Source organism: Cladophialophora yegresii (genome assembly GCF_000585515.1).
Source record: "Cladophialophora yegresii CBS 114405 chromosome Unknown aczIN-supercont1.3, whole genome shotgun sequence".
NCBI lineage: Eukaryota > Fungi > Ascomycota > Eurotiomycetes > Chaetothyriales > Herpotrichiellaceae > Cladophialophora > Cladophialophora yegresii.
This window is the reverse complement of record NW_006913047.1, coordinates 953,702-977,244: the sequence shown is the minus strand read 5'-3', so window position 1 is coordinate 977,244 and position 23,543 is coordinate 953,702. Positions and strand designations below refer to the sequence as shown.

Sequence of the window (23,543 nt, the reverse complement as noted above, 5' to 3'; positions counted from 1 at the left end):
ACCCATTTGAACCACAGGCTGGTGGCTCCGACGCACTGTTGTTGCATCCAGCACGCTCACAAACCCGCTATCGCGAAATGCCCGAAAAGGAAACTAAGCAGAAGACCGCCGAAGTCGGAAAAATCTGTTCGTGGTGACTCTTTGCCACCGTCTCTTCTACTATTGGTCATTAACACTTTTACATACGATCTCCGAAGGCACACGCCATGGCAATGCTCGCTGCTGTCGGGCAACCGGTGCCTAACACACCTCACGCTGTCAGCGTGTCCTTGCCGTCATGGAAAGCGACGGTGGGTTACGAGGAAGGCGAGGATTGGGTGCTTTCCAAGATGCAAACCGGCTACCCACGGTTCTTCATCCATTTGACCATCCAGGAGCTGGGGAATGAAATTTTGAAGCTCTATGGGAGATCGGGAGAGGCAGTCATGCTGTTCCCTTCGCTTGCCACCGCGAAGAAGTGCTTCAAGTTCTTCTACGACAAAGTCCAAGGCCTGGGAGTCGGGGTTGTCCATGTTCTGCAGTTAGAACCGGTCAACACCGGGAACAGAAGCCATGCGACCACGCTCTCGGGCCTGTCATGCGTCTTCTTCCCCAAAGAATATTTCAATGTGGCAAAGCAAGTGTGGCAGCACACTGGAGATGGAATCTCAAGCCGCAGAGGCGAATTTTGCTTGAAGGCCTTGAGGGACGGGATTCTCGAGCCAGTCACAACACAACCACAGATAAGACCGGACGATTTGTACACGAAAGGGCCCCGAAGATATCAGCGTCCGGGATCGCGGAATGGAATCATTCACGACATCCCATCCTCAAATAACGGCACCACAGATCGAGCCGGCACGGACGGAGAGGACAAAGACCACGCACAATTCGTGGAGGAACGTTTCGGTCGCAATCTCAACGTCAAGCTAGCCTCGCAGGCGAAGCTGGCCATCCGACGTAGAATCAGCGGCTGCCTCACAGACGACGCAGAACTGGAGCAAGCACTGAAGAAGTCACCAGACGGGGGTGACGGACGACAAAAGGGACTTTCGGAAAATGACGTCTATCTGTACCCTACTGGCATGTCCTCGATCTTCAACACACACCGCATCCTCCTGGCCAATGCTGAAGCCAAGGGCCAGGCACCCAGAAAGAGCATATGCTTTGGCTTTCCTTACATCGACACGTTGAAAATCCTGGAGAAGTGGGGCCCAGGATGCCTCTTCTACGGGCACGGCAGCGCAGCCTGCATAGATGACCTGGAAAGACGTCTTGACGCCGGCGAGAGGTTCCTGGCTCTCTTCACCGAGTTCCCGAGCAATCCCCTTCTCAACTCAGCTGATCTTCAGCGCATCCGCGTCCTTGCCGACAAGTACGACTTCACCGTCGTCGTCGACGAGACAGTCGGCAACTTCACCAACATCGACGTCCTCAGCCGTGCAGATATCGTCGTAAGCAGCCTTACCAAGGTATTCAGCGGCGACAGCAACGTGATGGGCGGCAGTTGTGTGCTCAACCCGCAGAGCAAGTGGTACGCTGAACTCAAGCAGGCCATGTCTCGAGAGTACGAGGACAATTATTGGGCCGAGGATGCAGTGTTCATGGAACGCAATTCTCGCGACTTTATCCGCCGAAGCGAGCGTATCAACCAAAATGCAGAGGCTGTTGTAAGGTCGTTGCAGCAATGTCCTTTGGTCAAGCAGGTCTACTATCCGAAGTGCAGCCCTAGTCGACCGAATTACGATGCCTGTCGCAGTCCGAACGGTGGGTACGGAGGGTTGTTGTCCGTGACTTTTCAGCACCCGGAGCAGGCAGTCGCTTTCTTCGATGCTCTCGAGGTCCAGAAGGGCCCGAGTTTGGGTACGAACTTCACGCTGGCGTGTCCTTATACTGTTTTGGCGCACTACGCAGAGATGGGGTGGACGGCGCAATGGGGCGTTGAGCCTGATCTCGTTCGACTGAGTGTTGGCTTGGAAGAGCCGGCAGAGCTGGCAGACAAGGTAGACCGGGCATTGAGGGCAGCGGAGAAAGTCAAGATATAGACGAGTAGACATCTGTTTCGTTCAGTCTTATAAAGAGCAAGGAGGCGCGTCGCCGCTCAACTCGAAGACCCTGCCCCTGTCATACTGGGAGATTAGACAGCTCGACGTCACTGCATTCTCGAGCTATCGTCAAACACAAAATATATTATGGCTAATATGGGAAAAGTCTCCTGCTTATCGTACAGTGTAAATCGTATTGCATGCAAGGCTGAGCTTACCCCGCACTTCGGAGATGATTGCCCGAGTCACTTGTCACCCCCGCGTCATTCTCGGCATCCTCTGGTGCTGTTCCCTTTTGCAGTGAACATACATTTGTTTTCATTTCACCAAGTCCACCCTGTAGGCAGGCGACCACGACTCATCGTGTTTCACACACCGGCAGTTCTTTGCTCCCTTGCCCACCACCCAAGATTGCATGCCATTCCACTACACAGCGAATCTGCTACTTTGGACAGGAATCATCCTCCTCTTCTCGAGCCTCCCATACCACTTCGATTTCTCTACTCTTGCAACCTCTCTACTATTCGCGCTACGTCCCCTATCCTCGACCATGGCATGGCGCTGCTCCGGCCGCACCAACGCGGAACTGATCCAAAACCTATTCACCCAAGGCCTAATCCAGGCCCCGCGCGTCCGCGATGCCATGGCCGCCGTTGACCGCGCGCACTACTGCCCTTCCTCCCCCCACGCCGCGTACGAAGACTCGCCCCAGCCCATCGGCTTCGGCGCCACCATCTCCGCCCCACACATGCACGCGTCGGCCTGCGAATCGCTGCTGCCATTCATGCCAGAGAATCAGGGCGCCAAAGTGCTAGATATAGGGTCCGGAAGCGGGTACCTGACGCACGTGCTCGCGACGATCGTGTGCGGCGCTGATGGCACCGGCGCGGGAAAAGTCGTGGGTATTGACCACATCAAAGGCCTGGTCGATATGTCGCGGGAGAACATGCAACGCAGCAAAGAGGGACGGGCGCTGCTCGAGTCCGGCAAGGTCGAACTCGTGAAGGGTGATGGCCGCAAGGGATATCCCGAAGGCGGACCTTATAATGCGATTCACGTCGGCGCGGCGGCCAAGGAAATGCACCAGAGTTTGATAGACCAGTTGGCCAGGCCCGGGCGTATGTTCATCCCGGTAGAGGACGACGGTGGTTGGGGCAGCCAGTGGATCTGGGTGGTCGATAAGGATAAAGATGGAAAGGTGACGAGGAAGAAGGACATGGGAGTTAGGTACGTGCCGTTGACGGATGCCCCAACCTGACAATCACAGCGAATCATGACGTGGTGGAGAGCGCTGTGGACCAGGTAAAACAATACTTCGTGGGGAATAACAAGGAGAGCAAACTCATGAGCTGACTCGAGTCAATGGGTCGACTGGTTGAGGGCTCTCGACATGGTGCTAGTCTCGATCTTATTCTATCATTCATTGATCACCACTATGTGAGTGCCATGACGAGACTCGGGCCGCGTGTCCACGCCTCAATACTCGCGCAGCGTCTACGAAGCAATGTCGCGGTGGGCAGAGATATCACGATGAGCACATCAGCATGCAGCGAAATGAGATGTATAGTATACAGCAGAGGTGACGAGACTGTACTCTATTTCTGTGGCGCTGAAGGGTTCCAGGATCCGAAGGCCAAACACGGTTCTTTACTCCGAATGTGATGTGCATTCCTGGTTAGCCATGCAGCAGATTCAAGTTGTGAAGTCACCGTGCGCGAAAGAGGCATCAAGGTGCGAGGTTGCCTCCCCGGTTTCCGTCATCTAAGAGAGTTGCGATTTGGCTTGATAGCCTAAAGGTTGTGCGACCAGATGGCATAGTTTAGACTACGAGGTACTCGTCGAATCTCCAAAACAACAGATAGGAGAAGGTCTAAATTAGCTCTATGAGGGCAACGCGTGTGACAGAAACACGTGGGTTTGCGGGATCGAGTTGCTACAGATCTAAGAAGTCGATAAGCAGCTGGCACCGATTGGATGATCTCTGCTTTGTCTTCATCTCTCGCATCTTATATTTGAGGTGTTGAGGAGGTTCGGATCGACACAGGCGTTGGAAATTCACAATGACGTATGCATGCATAATTGCCCTGCAGCTTGAAGGCAGAAACAATCTAATCTTATCTCTTGGCACCAAAAAGTTTTGGACAAAGCCTTTCGCTACATACTCGTCCAACTCCTGTAACGTCGCCCTGGTGATTATTGAGCAGGTGCTGTGATGGCTGAAATCGTCTGAAGCTCGCAGATTCTACATGACAACCAATTGAGATCGACACCTCAGCATCGGCAAAACTTGTTCGAGCCATGTCTATCATGAATTCGCAAGGAGGACGGCGCTCGCCCAAAAGGCGGAAGCTCGGGCACGACTCTGAGCCCTCTGATACTTCTAGTGGCTCAAGTGATGCAGAAGCATCTCATGGCGGTGGCGACCGTACCAAATCCGGCCATCGGCATCACTCAACTACGAAGAGCCACGTCAACAGGATCGCTAGGTCAGGCCAGGTCACTGCCTCGAAGCCCACTGTTTTGCCCACTGGCGGCATCAACAAATCGGCCACCCTCTCGCTCCAGTTGTCCGACTTATCTGCGGAAATGACTCCGGACTACGAGAGAATACGACCAAAATGGGCTCGGATTTCAGATCAGCTAGTGTCGGTAATCAAGGGCATACCACAGCGTCCGCCTGTTACGGCCACTGAAGCAGCAAAATCATGCCGCAAGCAAGGCATTCAGATTCCTTGGCCAAAGCCTCAGCCAACGAAAGAGACAAATTACAAGTTCGACTTTCTCCCCCCTAAGCATGTTGTGGTTTGGGGCGCATTGGCACAGGGATGGAGTTTGAAGAACAAGAGCCTAATAGACGTCACTGTTCTCATGCCTAATGCTGCTTTGCAAGAGAAGGACTACCTGAATCACAGAGCTTTGCACAAGGCAGCTTTTTACCTCGCTTGCATTGCCGATGTAATCAAGGTTCAATTGGCGGCAGAGTTTCATATGTCTTTTGCATACATGCACGATGTCGATCTCTTGCCATTCCTCAAGCTCGTTCCTCGGGACGCCACTCTGTCGAAGTTTGCTTTCCGAATATCAGTTGGTCTTGCACACGGATCAATACCTGTGACCAAGACTTTGCCCACGAGGAACTGTCTGCGGCAAATAACACCCGGAGGTGCCACGAATGAAGACCAGCCTACGCCATTTTATAACAGCACCGTATGCTATGCAGCATCCATTTCGAGCATCGACGAGCGTCTTCGCGCAACTGTGAAATTGAGTCCAGCTTTCGCCGAAGCCTGCCGGATAGGGCAGCTCTGGCTCCGCCAACGAAACTTCTCCAGTTCTGTTCTGTCCGGCGGGTTCGGTGCCCTGGAGTGGGCTTTGATGTGCGCATTGCTACTAGAGAAGGGCGGCCGCCAGGGACATCCGCTGTTCTCCAAGCAATACAGCAGTCTTCAGTTATTCAAGGCGATGCTACAAGTTCTGGCAGTCCGAGATCTGCAAAAGGATCCTATGCTTCTCTTGGGCGCTGCAGAATTTGAGCTTGCCGATTTAGATGTCCCTGCTTTCTATGATGGAAGCACAGGTGTCAACATACTGTACAAGATGAGCCCTTGGTCATACAAGGCTCTGCAGCATCATGCTCGGGTATCTTTGGCTACAGTCAACTCAAAAAGCCAGGACAGTTTTGACACGACTTTCACGTTGAAAGTTGCGATACCGTTGTTGCAATACGATGAAGTCTACTCGATCCGAATATCTGCAGGTCTGGTCACTAAAGGCGCAGACGAGCGTCAACTCCTACACAGACTACACACTGCTCTCGTGAGAGGCCTCAGTGACAGGGCCAGCCTGGTTGACTTCAGGTTACCGCCACAGTCGAGCTGGGCTCTTAACAAGGATTCTTCTCGCGGCAAGGGAGACTACGACTTAGAGATTGGACTACTCACGAACCCGGATACAATGTCCCGGCTTGTTGACCACGGCCCTTCAGCAGACGAGCAAGAGAAGGCAGCTGAATTCCGCAGATTCTGGGGTGAAAAGGCCGAACTTCGCCGGTTCAAGGATGGCAGTATTTCTGAGGCTCTGGTCTGGTCTCAGGGCGCTCCGGTGACCTTGCAGATCATTGCGTACCTCGCCATGCTGCATTTCAAACTACCACCCAGCTCTATCAAAACAAAAAGGCCATACCTGGATTCCGCCATCCTAAAAGACGACGAACAATCAGCCCCAATTAGTCCCAAGGACGCATTCCTACTCATCAACTCGACCTTCCAAACCCTAACGTCAACGCTCCACAACCTAGAAGGCCTCCCCTTGCCGATTCGCTCCATCTCACCCGCCTCCCCAGCTTTACGCTCGACCTCGACGCTGCATCCACTGCTCCCCTCAACCACTACACCAATCGACATCATCATCCAATTCGACTCCTCGACCCGCTGGCCCGACTCCCTCCCGGCAGTTCAACACACCAAGATCGCCTTTCTGCTGAAACTTGCCGAACTTCTCGCTGAAAGCAAAAAGGAGCTCATCACCCGAGTCGGACTCGAAAACATCGCTTCCGCTACAACAGGCCACTCCAACGTCTGCTTCCTGGACATCATCTACCCGGCCCCGGCTCCTGGACTCTCCTCGATCTGTTTCCGTCTGCGCATCCACCACGACCGGGAAGCTCATCTCCTTCAAAATGCCCTGGCTGATAAATCCCTGCACGGCTCCACGCGAGACTCTCTTGTCCTTGCGCTAGCGGCGCATAAGAGAGACTTCGAGGCGAAGACGGCGCACACACTCGCAATGAAGAACCTCATCACGAAATTTCCACCACTATGCGCGACAGTGAGGTTGTTGAAGCGATGGATCTCCTCACATCTTCTGTCTACGCATGTCCCCGAGGAAGTTCTCGAGATCATCGCCGCGCAATGTTTCCTATACCCAGCGCCATGGGAGGTTCCCGGTTCCGCAACGACGGCGTTCCTGCGATGTCTTCACTTCCTGTCGCGGTGGGATTGGTCCTTCTCGCCACTGATTGTCGACCTGTCACTCTCCCAGGATGGCCTGGCGGACGCGCAGCGGGCGGAAATGGAAACGCGATTCCAAGCGTGGAGGAAGCTTGATCCCAACATGAACACCGTGGTGTGGTTCGTTGGGAGCAACGTGGACGGCACCGGCACGGTGTGGACGGGGAATGCATGTCCCCCGAGAGTTGTGGCGGGACGGGTGACTGCGCTGGCGAAAGCCGCAATGACCATGATCGAGGGGAAATGGTTGGAGGACGAGACCTCGTGGAAGGGCCTTTTTGTCGGGAAGTTGGCCGATTACGATTTCGTCATCCATCTGAAGAGTTCTGCGGTCACGATGGGTGGCACGGGGAGGAAGAAGACGGGGAGCGCGGCATTGGAGGGGATGGACGCTGCTAATGGAGAGTTCAAGAATCTACAGATCGCCCAGTCGCTCGATGTCAATTCGATCGGGCACAATGCCGTGGAACTGTACCTGCGCGACTTGAACCACGCGTTTGGCTCGTCGGCGCTGTTCTTTTACGATAGCAATGGCGGCAAAGTGATTGCCGGGTTGTGGAGGCCTAGTGTGCTTGGGCGGAAGGCGTGGCGGGTCAGACTTGGTTGGTCGAGCGTACCTCTACCTGCGGTTGCTGAGGAGGATGGTGACGAACCCAAGGATATCTGCGTTTTCAACAAGGAAGCGGTCGTGGCGGAGATGGTCATGTTGGGAGAGGGGCTGGTCAAGGAGGTCAAGGTGAAGGAGTGAAAAGAAGTGAGAGTGTAAGGTCGGTCAAGGTGGTCTTGTTGGGGGTATAGCTATATGAGTACAGTGTCGCAAAACCTCGGAATTCAGATCGTCTTTCGGCTGCTGTGTGGTCGTATTCCTCTGCTGCCCGTGGCGATACTATCCATCAGACGTTGCTTGAGGGATAGAGTCTCCACAATGCAACATACACCGGTCATCTAAATCCTAGGTAGCACCGTTTCCAAATGCTGCCCGGATATGTTCCTGCCGAGTGACCATATGACCATCTTCCCGCAAGCTATGCGTTATAATATGGTTCCCGGTCCGCTGGCTGTCTGGTCCTAAGCAGGCCAAGGCAGTTACGGCCTATATGTACCTCCTGTCGGGATCCGCAAGATCCAGTAGTTGCATAGTTTTCTCATACCTAGTGAGTAACCAAGTCAGTTCCTGTGCCGGCGGCTGCAAGTTGCTGCAACGGCGGACTCAACTCACATCGTAAAGACAATACCACCACTCAGTGTCAGGCGACCCAGGCGCGGTAATGCTCCAGACCAAAACGTCAGTATCCCTTCGTTCTTGTATATCATTGCCGCACAATGGAAGCTGTTCTTGTAGGTTTGCTTCGCTTCCAAACTCTGCATGCGTGTCTTGACGGTATCGAGCGGCATTGTGCTGTAGACTGTGACCACACCGGCCATTGCCCCCAGCGCGAACGTTGTCAACGACCCCAGCTTCTCTCCAGGGGCAACGTAGCCTTCCGCGAACTGTTTGAGGCTCGTATAAGTGCTAAATCTGACCGCACTGTTGGCCGCCTGGCGTGCCGTCGTGGGGATAAATCCCTGAAAGAAACCCCTAATGCCCTTCTCTCGGGCGATGACTGTAGACCCATGGATGAAGCCGCGCATTCGGGGATTCGGTCTTTTCCTGTCATCCACCAGCTGGGTTTTCACTGATTCTGACGGCGTGACTGCCAGCAAGGATTCGGTGACGCCTGCGCCGAACCCGGCGGCGACTGTCCTGGGCCCGGATATCTGCCCATTCTCGTCTGATAGGAGGTGTTTATACGTGTCGAAGGACATGAACCGCACGCCGGCCTTGACCGAGTTCCCCACTATGGCTGTCGTGCAGCCGGTGTACCATTCTTTCGACGGGAAGGGCGGCCATGGCAACTTCTTGGAGTCCGGTAAGCGGCGGTTCAGTTGCGATCGTGTCTTCAGGAGGTCGAAGGGATATGTAATGGAGATTTCCACTGCTCCAGCTGTTGAGCCGGCTATGATCGAGCGGAGGGCACTGGGCTGTCACAAATCAGCTTGTGCGGCGGCCTATGGCTAGAGCGCAGTCTGCATACCTTGGGCTTGGACTTGTCTCCATTGTTGCCTGAGCCCGAGGCCATACTTTAATCTGAGCTGCTGGAGGCTTGACTGGGCGTTTTGATATGTGTACTTTTAATTAGTTCAGCAGTGAAATTCCATGCGATATCGGGCATGAGGTCACCCGCCGGAACTTGCCCGCCAACGAGCAACCCAACGCGTCAAAACGCGCTCAGGTTGCCTTCCGGGCTACCAAAATGTCCCAGGCTACGAGCTCCGCCACTGACCATTCCAACTGGTCGCATTCTTACTCGGGCCTCACTTGAGCTTGTGACAGAGGCCATGTCGAGATCTCGTAAACGGTCAGCGCCCGCTGACGGCGACGATCAGACCGAGGATAGTCCAGAGTCCTCGCCTCCCCGCCGCGCATCAGTGAGTTCTCCTCGATCACAAGGTTCGCCCACAGCCTATACTCACAATTGCTACAGAACAAGAGGAGGCGCACGAGCGACGAGTCCTCCGTACCTCAGGACACCTTCAGCGACCAAGATGGCCGTGGGAGCACTCCGCCGTCCGGCGTCGACTCTGATGAGGAGGAGGACGAAGAAATACTCATGCATATGACCCAGGCTCTGGAAGCACGAAAGGAGCGCGGAGAACTCATCAACGAACCCGCCGAGTACGGCATTTTGGAAGAGGTCCAGGTCATCAATTTTATGTGCCATAAAGGCTTTGCCTTTAAACTCGGTCCGTTGATCAACTTCATCTGCGGCAAGAATGGGAGCGGCAAAAGTGCCATACTCACCGCCATCATCCTGTGCTTGGGAGGGAAAGCATCGGCGACCAACAGAGGTGCTCGCCTGCAGAATTTCATCAAGGAAGGAGAAGACCATGCCACCATCCTCTGCAAAATCAAGAATCAGGGCGAGAATGCCTACATGCCCGAACTCTACGGAGCGACCATTCAGGTCGAACGTCACATCCAGCGCAACGGCAGCAGCGGCTTCAAGCTCAAATCTGAAAGAGGCCGTGTGATTTCGACCCGAAAGTCCGACCTCGAGGAGATCTGCGACCACATGATGTTGCAGATTGAGAATCCCTTGGCTGTCCTGTCTCAAGACCAGGCGCGCCAGTTCCTTTCGGGCTCGAGTCCAACCGAGAAGTACAAGTTCTTCATGAAGGGCGTTCAGCTTGAACAACTCGATCAGGACTACCGTCTCATCGAAGAGCAGCTCGACAACATCAGTGCCAGAATCCGTGAAAGGGAGCCGGATCTCAAGGTGCTCAAGGACAGGCATGAGCGAGCAGCGACGAAGTTGGCCATAGCCGAAAAGCATGAGGGCATGCGATCCAAGTTGCGCGAGCAAACCCGGCAGCTCACCTGGGCCCAAGTCGCGGCCAAGGAGGATATCCGCGACGAGTACCTCGAGGAGATCCGGAAAACAGACGAAAGGATAGTCGCTGCCCGGGCCAAGGCCGAGGAGCTCGACATTGTCTTTCAGCAGTCCGATCAAGCTCTGTCTGTGGCAAAGGAGGAATATGAAGCTGCAAAGGCAGAAGTTGACCGCCTCAAGGCTGAGAAAGCCGAAGAGAAGGCGCAATATGAGGAAATCAAAAAGAGCTGCGCAGACGCCCAAGCCGAGCAGCGTCAAATTGGTTCCCACATCAAGGCCACCGAGCAGAACATTGCCAAGAGGAAGGAGGCCATCAGCCAGGAGGAGCACAGACTGGCAGACCTCGATGGCGGTGGTGCCGCCCGTCGCATTGCTGAACGCAATCTCGCGGAAGAGGCAGTCATGACCCTGAAGCAGAAGCAGCATGAGCACTCCGAGCGGAGACAATCCTGCGTCGACGACGTTGCTCGGATGCAAAAGCTGCTGGATGAGAGCGCCCAGGCGAAGAAGCAAGAGGACGCCAGAGTATCCGAGCTGGAAAACCTGATCAAATCACTCAAGGAAAACCGCGATTCACAAGATTTAGCTCTACACAGGAACATGCGGGTCTTGCTACAAGCGATACAGCAGGAACGGGGATTCCAAGAACGTCCTGTAGGTCCGATCGCAAAACATGTCAGACTACTGAAACCGGAGTGGTCTGCGATACTCGAAACAGTCTTTGGTAAGGCGCTTGCCGGTTTCATTGTTACCAGCAAGCGAGACGAGACTCTACTGAGCAGCATTATGCGACGAAATGGTTGCGGCGATCTGCCCATCTTTATCACCAACCACTCGCCGCTAGATGTCGAGTCACATCTGCCGGATGCTCATTACCAGACAATTTTGAGTGCGTTGGAAATCGACCACGAGCTAGTCAAAAAGCAGCTCATCATCGCCAATCAAATCGAACAGTCCATTCTGATTCCTGACGTATTCGAGGCCACGCAGATCCTCCGCAATGGTGGCACACCTTTACCGCGCGTTCGAAGATGCTACTGCCTAGGTCAAAAGATCAAGGAAAAAGGTTTCATGCTGTCTTATCGCGGCGGGACAGTGGCCCAAGATCCGACACATGGTTGGACGAAAGCTCCCAGGATGAAGACCGACGTCGGAGAGAACATTCGCTTGCAGGAACGAACCCTCGAGGAACGCAAGGCTGAGCGTCTTCGCGCCGAGCAGGAATTCAGTAGCGCGCGCAACCGGCATCTGAAGGCGAAGCAAGCCCTCAAAGCTCATGATAACCACACGGCGGAACTTCGTATTCAAGTACAGAAAGCGGAAGACAGGGTTGAGCAACTGGAGGATGCTATCCGAGACGACCATTCTGAAAGTGGAAAGCTCGAGCAGCTGCGTCAAGAATTACGAAAGGCTGAGGATGAATTGAAAGTCCACGAGAACTCTTTTGAAGACTCGGTTGCTGAACTCGACGAGTTGAAAAAGAAGCTCCGCGCGGCGCGCGACAAATGCGACCAAGTCGACGACCGGATCCAATCAGCTAATGGAGTCGCCGAGAAGGCGAAAGAAGCAGCTCAGGCCGCCAGCCGGAAACGTGAGTATGACCTGTACGAAAAGAACAATGCCTTTGCCGTCACTGAGGAAGGTCAGAGCGACCGTGGCTCGCTAGAGCGGAGGTTAAAAGAGATCGAGGACCATGTCGCCAGTTTCACAGAGCAAGCCCGGGCTGTGTGTGAGCGGGTCAATCTCCCTGAAGGAGAGACTTATGACAGCCTGAAGAGGAAGCACGAAAAGCTGAGGGCAGAATATGAGAAGTGGAAGAAGCAAGTCGGCGACCCGGCCGAGTTGGCTGCGGAAGCTTCGAAGTGCTCCAAGGCGTTTCGGAAAGCTGAGGACGACATGCAGACTCTGGAATCGCTACAGGAACAACTCCGAAGGACGCTCACGAATAGGAAGATGCGGTGGGAACGGTTCCGGCAGCACATCACCGCTCGGTCGAGGGCAGGCTTCATCATGAAGCTGAGCGAAAGAGGCTTTCGAGGGAAATTGCACGTGGACCATGTGAAGAAAGTCATGGACATTGCGGTCGAACCCGACATCACTAGACGAAGCGGAGAAGGTCGAAGTGCAAAGACTCTTTCCGGAGGCGAGAAGTCCTTCTCTCAGATCTGTCTCTTGCTGTCGATCTGGGAGGCCATGGGTGTTCCTATTCGCTGTCTCGACGAGTTTGACGTGTTCATGGATGCGGTAAACAGGAACACCAGCGTCAAATTGTTGATCGATGGGGCAAGACACAGCACGAGCGGGCAGTTTATTCTGATCAGTCCTGGCACGCAATCTGACATTCCCATCGCCGACGATGTCAACAGAGTCGAGTAAGTTTGAACCACGTGCCGCTGTGTCGAATGCGTGCTGACTTGGATACAGATGTGCACCCCCCAAACGAGGTCAGACAACGCTCCAGTTCGGTGCGGGCTGAAGGTCGACTGGGCTACCGTCATTGTAGTTTGAGTATGGAATACGGAGTACCGTATGTGCATATTGTGTGAAGAAAGGTCTCCTGCGTGCTGGACATGATGTCTCTTACTCTCTTGTTTTCACATGCACTTTTCTCTCGGCGTTCATGCTGTTGACGTTCCACAGCTGGCGAGGTGTGTCAGCCGCTGGATTCTTTCTCTATGAGACACGAACGCAGTTGTACACATGCAATGGCCGTTGTGCAGGTCGGCATCGTCACGCGCAGGTCGTGTCCGAGACTTGTCGGATTCACCTGATGCTGTGTAACCACGTACCCGCCACCGGATCGTGTCGACTCAAATCCCGCAAACCTTTTCCTGAGCAGGTTGTGAGTCTAGATAAGAAGCAGTGGCCGCCCAGGGTGAGGAGTACAGGAATGTCCTGCGGTGGCTCCTGCCTGAGCTTCAACATAAGTTGTGCCACTTTCCGCGAGTTTCGTTCCTTGCAAGCGGCAACAATACTGTTCTGTTGGGTCGAGCCATCGCTCATTGAACATTTGCAAAGCGCCTACGATGGCTATATACCTGGACGGGTATCGATGCGCAGACCGTGCTTATCCTGAAGGTAGCTCGGTTTCTGCCCTAGCAAGGCTGACCGAGGAACTCTCAAGGCACCGACAATTCAAGCCGCCATTCGACGGTCACCTCGATTGCCACGATGCGAATCCATCACAGCGACTTTGTGGGGACTCGGATCCAACGCACGCGCCCAGTCCAGGAGTACTGCCAGCGAGAACAGAACAGAGAGCTCTACTACAGCAAGAGCGTTCTGCCTGGGACCTGCGGTACACAGATCAACACGAGAGTCCTCAAGACCAGAAACTGTGGCTGCGTGTTACCATGCGTGAGAGGAAGGTGAGAGGAGGTCTCCGGTTCTGGCTTGCACTGTTTATGATAGCTGACCTTACTCAGTTGTCCATGCAAAGGGGCCAGCGGGCCAGGGCGTTGTCCTCAAAGTTGTTCTTGTCTTTGCAACTAAGCGTGCGGGTTGACAGGGAGGCTGGGAGTGCCCCAGTTGTGGCTCAAGATATGGGACTTGGGCAGAGAGGGTGGGATATCGTGCTCATGGCGAGATGTTCCGGCAGAAATCAGTCTTCACTGAGCTAGTAAGGTATTACTTGGGCTATAGTCGCTATCGAGTCAATGGTCATTGTGAAGGAATGGCGGCCCTGGGAGAATAATGAGTGGGATCGAGCGCTCTACAGCTTGCCGAAAGAGGCTAGCGTGTGTTTGGGGCTGGGCAGGCTTGTCTTGGCAGCCTCAGATCCGCAAGCGCATTGCTGCGGCCACAAGGCAAGCAAGACTTAAAAGCCTGCCAACTGCATTCCTACCTTACCACGTACTCGATACTTGAGCAACAGCCTCACTCTCGCCCATGATCTGAACCCCTTGAACATAACAACCGACTCTTCTCGACACCTCTAGAAATCTGCTGACGCAGCTGAAAGAGCTTTCAGTCCGTCCTACACAAAGAGAACGACGTCTCAAACCCACAAAACCAGAGACCCCTCTCCTCGCAGTGACACTACTGCCCGTCCCTCGATCTCAGACCCAGGCGCTACGCCGCCCCTCGACGTTTACAGTTCTCGAGTCTCCAAGATCCTGTATTCGCGCTACACAACCCTTTCTCACCCCCTTCCTGCCCCTCTCACGCTGCGCTCCCCTCCACCAGAGGCAAGCCCCAGCAGCCCGCCACGATGACGGACGCTTTAGCATCACAACTCAACAAGACCTCGTTGAACGATGGCGCCGATGACTCGACCTGGAAAGACTCACTCAAGCTCCCCGCAAAAGACACCAGACAACAGACTGAAGATGTGACGGCAACCAAAGGCCTGGAATTTGAGGACTTCTACATTAAGCGGGAATTAATGATGGGCATATTTGAAGCCGGGTTCGAAAAGCCCTCCCCCATTCAAGAAGAGACCATTCCCGTAGCCCTCACTGGTCGAGATATCCTGGCTCGAGCAAAGAATGGAACAGGCAAGACGGCCGCCTTTGTTATTCCTACCCTCGAACGAATCAACCCCAAAAACCCCAAGACGCAGGCACTTATCCTGGTGCCCACTCGGGAACTGGCCCTTCAAACATCACAAGTCTGCAAGACACTCGGAAAGCACCTAGGTATCAATGTCATGGTCACGACGGGTGGCACGGGACTAAAAGATGATATTCTGAGGTTAGGAGAGACAGTACATATCATTGTCGGCACACCGGGCAGGATTCTTGATCTCGCGAGCAAGGGCGTTGCAGATCTGTCTGAATGTCCCATCTTTGTCATGGACGAAGCCGACAAGCTTCTGTCGCCAGAGTTTACCGTCGTCATCGAGCAGCTGCTCTCCTTCCACCCCAAAGACCGTCAGGTCATGCTTTTCAGCGCCACTTTCCCCATGATTGTCAAGACCTTCAAGGACAAGCACATGCGCAATCCCTATGAGATCAACCTCATGGACGAGCTCACCCTCCGCGGTATCACTCAGTACTATGCCTTTGTTGAAGAGAAACAGAAGGTCCATTGTCTGAACACCTTGTTTTCCAAACTCCAGATTAACCAGTCCATCATCTTCTGCAACTCGACCAACCGAGTCGAACTCTTGGCGAAGAAGATCACCGAACTCGGCTACTCCTGCTTCTACTCTCACGCCAAAATGCTGCAACAGAATCGCAACAAGGTCTTCCACGATTTCCGCGCCGGAGTCAGCCGGAATCTGGTGTGCTCGGATCTCCTCACTCGAGGTATCGACATCCAGGCTGTCAATGTCGTGATCAACTTTGACTTCCCCAAGAACGCAGAGACGTACCTTCATCGTATCGGTCGGTCTGGCCGGTTTGGTCACCGTGGTCTGGCTATCAACCTGATCAATTGGGACGACCGTTACAATCTGTACAAGATCGAACAAGAACTGGGCACCGAGATCCAGCCGATTCCTCCGTCTATCGACAAGAGTCTGTATGTGTACGACAATCCAGAAAACATTCCTCGTGCGTTGCCTCCGCCTGCTCCGGCTGCCAGACCGAACACGTCAACTACACCTACGAATCAGCACGCCACCAATGCCAACGGTCAATACCCGCAATTTAGGAAGCCACAGAACCAGTTCAATGGCTTTCCGCAGCAGTACAACAATAACAACAACCAAGGACGTGGTGGATACCGAGGTCGGGGTCGTGGTCAGGGTGCTCGAGGGCGCGGAGGCCACCCTCCACAGGCGGCGGCCGTGGGCCAAACCGCTCAGTAATTCCACAGTCGTGGCGGATTTTGTGGTGGTTTTCTTTATTTTCTGTTTAGGGCGTCTGTCTATCTCTTCAGGGTTACGAAGGGTCCATGACATGCGACATGCGCAAGCTGGGAGTTTCATCATGGCCGGCTGATACGGTTTTGCTGCTTACCGGATCTGTACAACAGCGTACGTACAGTTTCTGCTTCTTTTGGCGCAGGGTGTTTTCTGGATCGAACAGACGGCCGGACGGCTAGCGGCTCCTTGCTGAGCATGATTCGGTCGGTGTTTCATGGCTTATGACATTGTATGTCCCGAAGAGCCATGTTGCGATGGGAGTCGCAGGGACGACTGGCGCAAAAGTCCCAAGGATCATGCCGGACTTCTACATGGATTGTAGATCTGCATGGCGTTTGCTGGCTATTTGCTTTTCTGTCATTCAATCTCAGACATATCAGCCCTACAACGACCCTACCTCCAACCCACAAGCACGATGCTCGACACACCCTCTATTCAATACTACCTACTTCGACCCCAGCCTCACACTACGCCCACCACACTTGACGTAAGCACCAAAGCCATCTTCGACGACCTCAACGAGATACTCCTGACCTTTCTCCTCAAAACTCTCCACAACACGAACACTCTCAATCATCGACTACATATTCATACGCCATACGTCCTAGGCTTACACTTCGATACGCCTTTCGCCGCCTCTCTCTTCCCACCTCCTCTGTATCTCCGCGACGCTTTACACTTGACAGTCGACGTCACCTGGCGTGTCTCCTTGCCCAGGGCCCGACATCAACAAATCTCAACGCGATTTATTTTTCGCATCCATACCTATTTCCGCTCACGTGCCAAGTTTCGCTCGCTACTTTCGCCAGCATTGAAAGCGGACTTTAACGCCATATGGATGCATGCCACCACAGAAAATCATAGAAAACTATCAAAAAAAGAACAGGAGGAAGCCAGGAGCCTGAAACCCCAAATATCCAGGCATTGAAGAGTTTCGAAGTGGGTGCCTGGACGCAGAACCCAGTCAACCAGATCATCATTGGGATTTCTCCGAAAGGAGTTGCAGCTCGACAAGGAACAAGGCACCTAGTTAGTTATACGTAGGTCTCCGAGGTCGATGTCTTTGCGCGTACCGAGCTAGACACTGGGCTTGCAGAGCTCCGTCCCACGCTCCGCAGCTCGATCTCGAGATGGGGACAAATGCACAAGACTGCCTTTTCTTCCTCTGAAAACATGAGTTCTCCGCCTTTGTGATGAATTCAATTTATGTCTTGCGCCGGTCGTGCGTCTGCTCCTGCGTCTTGTCGAGTACTTGGTATGTAGGTTGTCTTCATGGCAGGACGAGTCTACGTCGCTCCTCTCCCTTCGTCACACCTCGCATGGACCTAGCTAGGCCTTGATCCTCTCCCAACTACAGTAGTGCATATTAGACCATTGTTCTTCGTGCACGAATGAATTCCTCACCAGCCGCAGCGCCGTCACGTTCGAGCTGGGTTTGGTCTGGTCCTGCTTAAGTCTGGCGCAATCAACTTGAACATTCCGAGTGAGCCTTGTGTGTTACGTATAGTAGGTGGGCTACAGGGCGTGGGAAATGAAACTTGTGTCCATTCCGTGGCCTGAGCAGTGATCGGGGTGACTGAGTGTAATGTATTGCATTGCATTGTATTGCATTGCATTGTATTGCATTGTATCCTATTACACTGAGCGTCCGTCACTAAGGTTTAGGTATATCAACGTATCATATAATATGGAATTCCTGAGACGAAGTACGTAGGTAGGTACGTAGTCAGGTAGATAGATGCGTTGCATTACACCGCACAAGATTGTGTTGTATTCTATTGTATCATAGCGAGCGTCCGTCGTTGATTTGAGTACTCCGTTCTCCGTACATCAGCACAAAACATGAAGCTTTCGGGGCCTAGGTTGACAGGAACATAAGTACTCTTCATAGGTCACCCGTAGTACCTCCGTACATTTCGAACTCCTCTTCCGACTGTCGCTACTATCATCGCAATTATCACTTTCGTGCTTGTCCCCCGGCTCATCGTTGTCATTGTCATCATCTTTCGTACGCTCCTCTGACTCTCGCGGCTATCATCGTTAATGTCATCGTCAACTAATGTTCCTGCTTGTCGTTTCGTACCCTGCTCTCGCTGTCGTTGCTATCACGGTCAATGTCGTCGTCATTGTCAGAGTCGTGCTCGTCGTCAATGTCATCTGGCGTCATCAATTCCATTAAGTTGCATGCTGTCAGGTGCGGTCCCCACATTTCCGAGGCCTCAAGTGGGATGGAGGTGTAGGTATGTTATGCTCCATCCATTGAACATGGCAGTATCTTAATCTTTGAGACAAGCATATGACTACGGTGCCCTACCACACAGTAGTCATATGCTTGTCTCAAAGATTAAGCCATGCATTCACAGTATAAATTGCTTATACTTAGACATGCATGGCTTAATCTTTGAGACAAGCATATGACTACGGTGCCCTACCACACAGTAGTCATATGCTTGTCTCAAAGATTAAGCCATGCATTCACAGTATAAATTGCTTATACTTAGACATGCATGGCTTAATCTTTGAGACAAGCATATGACTACTGTGTGGTAGGGCACCGTAACTCTTGTCAATCTCTGATTCTCTAACTACCGAGAGCAAGGCTCTCGGAGAGCTATGGACTATGTAATGCAGCGTAGCTCTTGCCCTGCCCTAGGGCAATGGCAGTGGCAAGACAGGAACAGGGCAGGGATGCCCGCCACATACTGCCAGAGTCAACCAGGTAACTACCTTGCAGGCCGGGCCGGGCGGCCAGCGGACGCTGGACACGCGACGACCGCGGCACGACCCTCCCGAGGGAGGGTAGAAGTTAGTTGGAACCAGGGTAGGGACGGGCCTTCCACGTGGGGTGAAGAACGCACGGCCCGGCCGGTGACACACACCGCCCTCCTGAGGGGACGGGCGTCAGACTTCCGGCCATAGGAATACGGGAACATAGGGTGAACGTTCGAGGCGTCCAAGGTCGGGTGTAAGGCATAGGCGCGACGGTATTTGGTATACGGTGTGACGTAACGTAGGGCATTGGTTGCGGAATATGTCCCAAGCGTGCGTGCACAGCGACGTCCAGGTGTGGTGTGGTGTGGTTTGGTGTGTTGAGCTGTTCATCCTAGATCTGGTGGCCCGCTATTGACACGAAGTGCAGCGACCAGAGAACAGCTCCTAAGGGTAGATCAGTCTTTGCATCCACGAGATTGCCTGCCGAATGTCCTTGTCCTTTTTTCGTCTTTCCTTACGACGTTGTTTCGGGCCAGACGACACGATACCTTCCTCCGACGGGTCTTTGGAACAGTAAGAAAGGGTCTCGTCATCATTCGTCGCTCACCCCTCGGGGGAGCGTGGTTGACGCGTGATCACCGTCTACCTTCGTCCTCCGGGCTGGCGGTGGTAGTCGGTTCCACGTCGACTTCCTTCATCTCGGGGGCGGAGTTTTCCTCGTTCTGTCCTTGAAGAGTATCTAGGGACTCTGTTGCGTTTGCCCTTGACGGGATTGATGTGCTGATTGCTTCCACGTTGGTTTCCTCAGGTATAGGCGCAGGCAAGTCCTCGTTAACGGGTTGAGGAGTACCGATGGGCTCGTGCGCCTCTTCTGAGATTGCACTAAGCAATGGGTCTTCGTTGTCTCCTTTCGATACACCGGCGGAGGCTGCGTCGTTGATCTCTTCTGGAACGGCTGCTTCCACTATAACCTCCACGGGCATAGGTAAAGGCCCAGCATCCTCGTTGATATCCTGAGGTATAGCCACGGGTGCTGCCTCGTTCACTTCCTGTCCAACAGCTGTAGAACCTGGGTCCTCTCGGTCTTGGGGCATGGCAGGGACCGCGGCCTCTGCGTTGATAACTTGCGAAATAGTCATGGGAGCGTCGTCTCCCCTGCTTTCTTGCGGTGTGATCCAGGGGTTAGCCACTTCTGCGATTTCTCCTGCCAGAGCTACCTCCGTTGCCCCATCATTATCTTCTGGCACAAAGGCTGGAAGCGTCGTCTGCTCGGTGACTTTTGGCAAAGCTGGAAGTGTTGTTTCCTCATTGCTTTCCTGCAGCTGGCCAACGTCCGCTGATTCGTCGCTGTTTTCTTGCAATACGGCCGGGCCTGTTTCTTCATTGACTCCTTGCAGCACGCCCGTGGGATCTGCCACCGCGTCCACCTCTTTTGGTAATGACGAGTCGGTCGCTGCTGGAACCTCCGCTGCGTCTTCGGTGACCTCGTCTATGAGCTCTGGTGGCACAGTTGGAAGCGCTAGCTCCTCGATGGCTACATGCACCTCAGCCACATCAGTGGCCTCGTGGTTATCTTGTGGATTAGCTGTAGGTGTCAGCTCTTCGTTGACCTCTTGCGGCATGGCTGGAGCACTTGGCTCCCCACAATTTCCTTGTGGACGGACCGTGGGAGCTTGTTCCGTGCCGGCTTCTTGCGATTGAACCATAGGAGGTGCCCCCTCGCTCACCTCTTCGGGCAAGACCGCTGGCGTTGACTCTGACACTTCCAGGGATTCTCGTTTTCGTTCCTTGATAGGCACGAGGCCAATCAGATTCATACCGTTTTCTACTACCGTCCGGACGCATTCACAGAAGATGGTCCTCAGGGCGTCGTGATTCCGGGCAGGTCGCACGGCTGATGATGATCCCTCTCCTTCATTATCGGGCTCAATCCCAGTATCCTCGGAATGGGGATTGTTCTCCTCCTCATCCCATACCGACGGCAACATGTCAATCACCTGGACCAAGTACGAGAGGATGATCGCAGGCTCAAGCTTGTCAAACGCGTGCTTCACGCAAATCGGGAACCGCGCCAACAACTTGAGCATATCTGCGTATGAATACGATTCTTCTTCAGTGAAAAGCGTGTAATCGAGGCCTTCGTGCTCGAGGCTTCGCCGTGCTTCACCACCCTGAAGCTTTGCCTTTGACCGAAGATTATCGAGCCATCGCTGAACTCTCAAACCAGGATAGTTGTCAGCGAGAGCGCCAATCTTTTCATCGGTTCCAAGAGTGAAGTTGAGCGTGGCGGAGCGCTTGGTCGACAGTTCTTGGCTGATGAGAGCAAGCCTGGCAAATTCACTTGCATCAGTCAAAGCTCCATCGCCGTTAATTCCGTAGCTCTGGAAGAAATCATCATTTCCCTCTGCCTTGAGGCTCTCTTGCATCACCTCCTGGCACTGTGTAAGGATGTCGCCCAACAGAAGCCCGCTGCTCGCTGACTGTGGTGACAGGCCTCGAACAGGACCGAAACTCACGTGCTGCAGAGACTGTGCGAGGTTGTGGTACTCGTCGCCCATCAGCTCCAGCGTCCGGAATAGCTGCTGGAAATGAACGTCTTGCTTTGCAGAGACGACGTAGATCATCTTGTCGAAGTTGTATTTCTTTCTGCGCTCGAGAACCGCTCCCACGTCGCGGAGCAGATAGCTGGTTGTCCCATTAGGGTGACGTGCAGTCACAGTTGGTAGACCTTTCGCTCCGTGCTTCTTGAAGTCGATGATCCAAGCTCCGTTACTGTCTTCGTAGACTCCATTCTCGGTAAGAATTGCCTCGACCTCGGACATGGTGGCTTTGCTGACTTCGGATTCTCCCGAGTAGTCGTCGAAATTGATGTTGAGCTCGGCATATAAATCGGCATACCTTGTGACGCAGGCCTCACGAAGTCGCTTCCACAATGCAACGGCGTCGGCATCGCCATCCTCCATTTTCTTAAAGGCGTTGTCCAGCTGAGTCGAAATCGGGACATTTTCGGTAAGTGGTGCCTCGCCTGCGGTGTCGACTTCCGTGTTGTTCTCCTGATTAGCCGAGGCTTCGGCCTTGGACAGTTCGTCGATCTTTGCGTATACGTCGAGTAAATGTCGGAGCGGTTCCTCTTCGAGCAGCTCGTCCGAGCCGAACCTGTGCCATCCGACAGCAAGGAGGCCGATGTGTTTGCCCCAGTCGCCAAGGAAGTTCAGGCGTCGTACGTCCCATCCCATGCCCTCATACAAGGAAGCAATGGAAGCGCCAATGACGGTGCTTCGTAAGTGGGTGCCGTCGAACTCTTTGCCAAGGTTGGGCGACGAGAAGTCAACGATGACTCGTCTGCCAGCGCCACGATGAACATCGCCACTTGTGAGGCCGGGAAAAAGGCAGCTGCCATAGAACTTGCCACGGTCGAGAATGTATGGCAGGAGGATGCGAGCCAAAGTTTCCGGAGATATGTACAGTCGGACGTGAATGCCGTCCTCAAAGGGCTGGTCAAAAAGAGGTGTTTCTGGAAACTAGATGCAGGGCAAACAACCGGTCAGTAAACAGACTGGAGGATTTGCGGCGGGCACACCTTCTCAGCCAGATTGAGTGCGAGCTCCTTGGGGTCTGATCCCTTGAGGCGCAGACGCGGAATGACCACCTCCAGATCGCCGTAGTCGTTGGGCTCCTGGATCGAATCATAAGCCAGCTGTGGCTCGCAATCAGTGAGCTTCACAAGAACTTGTGCTAGATGCGTTCGGTAGATGTCAAGCGGCCGCGTCAGAACGTCTGCGGCTGGGAACGAACGGCCCGTGTCGTCCACACCCAACCCATCGAGGAGGACCTGGAGGCTGTCGGCGTCCAGAGTCGCCATGGTCCGCGGCACTATGTTGTTTGAAGGCTGGAAGGACGCGGGGAGAACATTGGAAGAGCAGGTGGAAGCACGACACAAGTAGTTGCCTTTTGGCAGGGCGATGCTGCTGCTCTGCTGGCCGCCCAATCAGCTTCACCAACGAATCATCTCGCATAGATGTGCAGGGCACGAGCATCGCAGACAGCTGGCAACGCCACGTAGCGCTCGCCCTACACCATATGACACGTCTCTCGCGCGGGGAGTGGTGTTTGGGACACTGTGAGGCTGGGTAGCGATCCTATCGAAGCCACCCGCCGTCGCTCGGGGTCGGAAAATTCTCCCAGAATCGACCTTGCGACCGTTAGCGACATGTTCGAATCGATACGAGCCTGGGCTCAGCGCATCATTGAGACTCTGGGTCTTCTTGCTCAGAGAAACAGTGTGTAGAGGAGCAGGGATGTAGGCTACCATGATGTCGCCCTGCACAGCATGTGACGGTGGCATCGTGCCTTCGGTTGTCTTTACGAGCCTCATCATCATCGAGGATTCTCAGACTTCAGGAAGAAGGACTTTAAGATCTGAAAGACCGAAGTCGCCATGAGTATGAATTATTAGCACACACGTGAGATCAATCTGAATGAGGTTGACGTGAGGGTCAAGTTGAATTGAGATTGTGGTGAGTTCCGGCTCAGCCGCAGTTCACCTGTCAGCGGTCTG

General features: G+C 53.8%; 7 protein-coding genes across 7 annotated transcripts; 5 read left to right on the top strand and 2 right to left on the bottom strand.

The window, feature by feature from the left end:
• Positions 1-206: 206 nt before the first annotated feature.
• On the top strand, positions 207-2,024 carry A1O7_04057 (cystathionine gamma-synthase; the record flags this gene model as incomplete). Its single annotated transcript, XM_007758073.1, has 1 exon — positions 207-2,024. One exon carries the CDS (start codon positions 207-209, stop codon positions 2,022-2,024), a length of 1,818 nt encoding a protein of 605 aa, XP_007756263.1.
• Positions 2,025-2,574: 550 nt separating this feature from the next.
• Positions 2,575-3,282, top strand: A1O7_04056 (protein-L-isoaspartate O-methyltransferase; the record flags this gene model as incomplete). Its single annotated transcript, XM_007758072.1, has 1 exon — positions 2,575-3,282. One exon carries the CDS (start codon positions 2,575-2,577, stop codon positions 3,280-3,282), a length of 708 nt encoding a protein of 235 aa, XP_007756262.1.
• A 1,040-nt stretch (positions 3,283-4,322) lies between these two features.
• On the top strand, positions 4,323-7,781 carry A1O7_04055 (uncharacterized protein; the record flags this gene model as incomplete). The annotated part of the gene is made up of 1 exon (XM_007758071.1): positions 4,323-7,781. One exon carries the CDS (start codon positions 4,323-4,325, stop codon positions 7,779-7,781), a length of 3,459 nt encoding a protein of 1,152 aa, XP_007756261.1.
• Positions 7,782-8,126: 345 nt separating this feature from the next.
• A1O7_04054 (uncharacterized protein) lies at positions 8,127-9,153 on the bottom strand (the record flags this gene model as incomplete). The annotated part of the gene is made up of 3 exons (XM_007758070.1): positions 8,127-8,184; positions 8,253-9,055; positions 9,109-9,153. The coding sequence occupies 3 exons, from the start codon at positions 9,151-9,153 to the stop codon at positions 8,127-8,129; spliced, it is 906 nt and encodes a 301-aa protein (XP_007756260.1).
• Positions 9,154-9,412: 259 nt separating this feature from the next.
• Positions 9,413-12,840, top strand: A1O7_04053 (uncharacterized protein; the record flags this gene model as incomplete). The annotated part of the gene is made up of 2 exons (XM_007758069.1): positions 9,413-9,502; positions 9,559-12,840. 2 exons carry the CDS (start codon positions 9,413-9,415, stop codon positions 12,838-12,840), a joined length of 3,372 nt encoding a protein of 1,123 aa, XP_007756259.1.
• A 1,834-nt stretch (positions 12,841-14,674) lies between these two features.
• Positions 14,675-16,216, top strand: A1O7_04052 (ATP-dependent RNA helicase DHH1; the record flags this gene model as incomplete). The annotated part of the gene is made up of 1 exon (XM_007758068.1): positions 14,675-16,216. One exon carries the CDS (start codon positions 14,675-14,677, stop codon positions 16,214-16,216), a length of 1,542 nt encoding a protein of 513 aa, XP_007756258.1.
• A 3,404-nt stretch (positions 16,217-19,620) lies between these two features.
• A1O7_04051 (uncharacterized protein) lies at positions 19,621-22,847 on the bottom strand (the record flags this gene model as incomplete). Its single annotated transcript, XM_007758067.1, has 2 exons — positions 19,621-22,506; positions 22,566-22,847. The coding sequence occupies 2 exons, from the start codon at positions 22,845-22,847 to the stop codon at positions 19,621-19,623; spliced, it is 3,168 nt and encodes a 1,055-aa protein (XP_007756257.1).
• Positions 22,848-23,543: the final 696 nt, after the last annotated feature.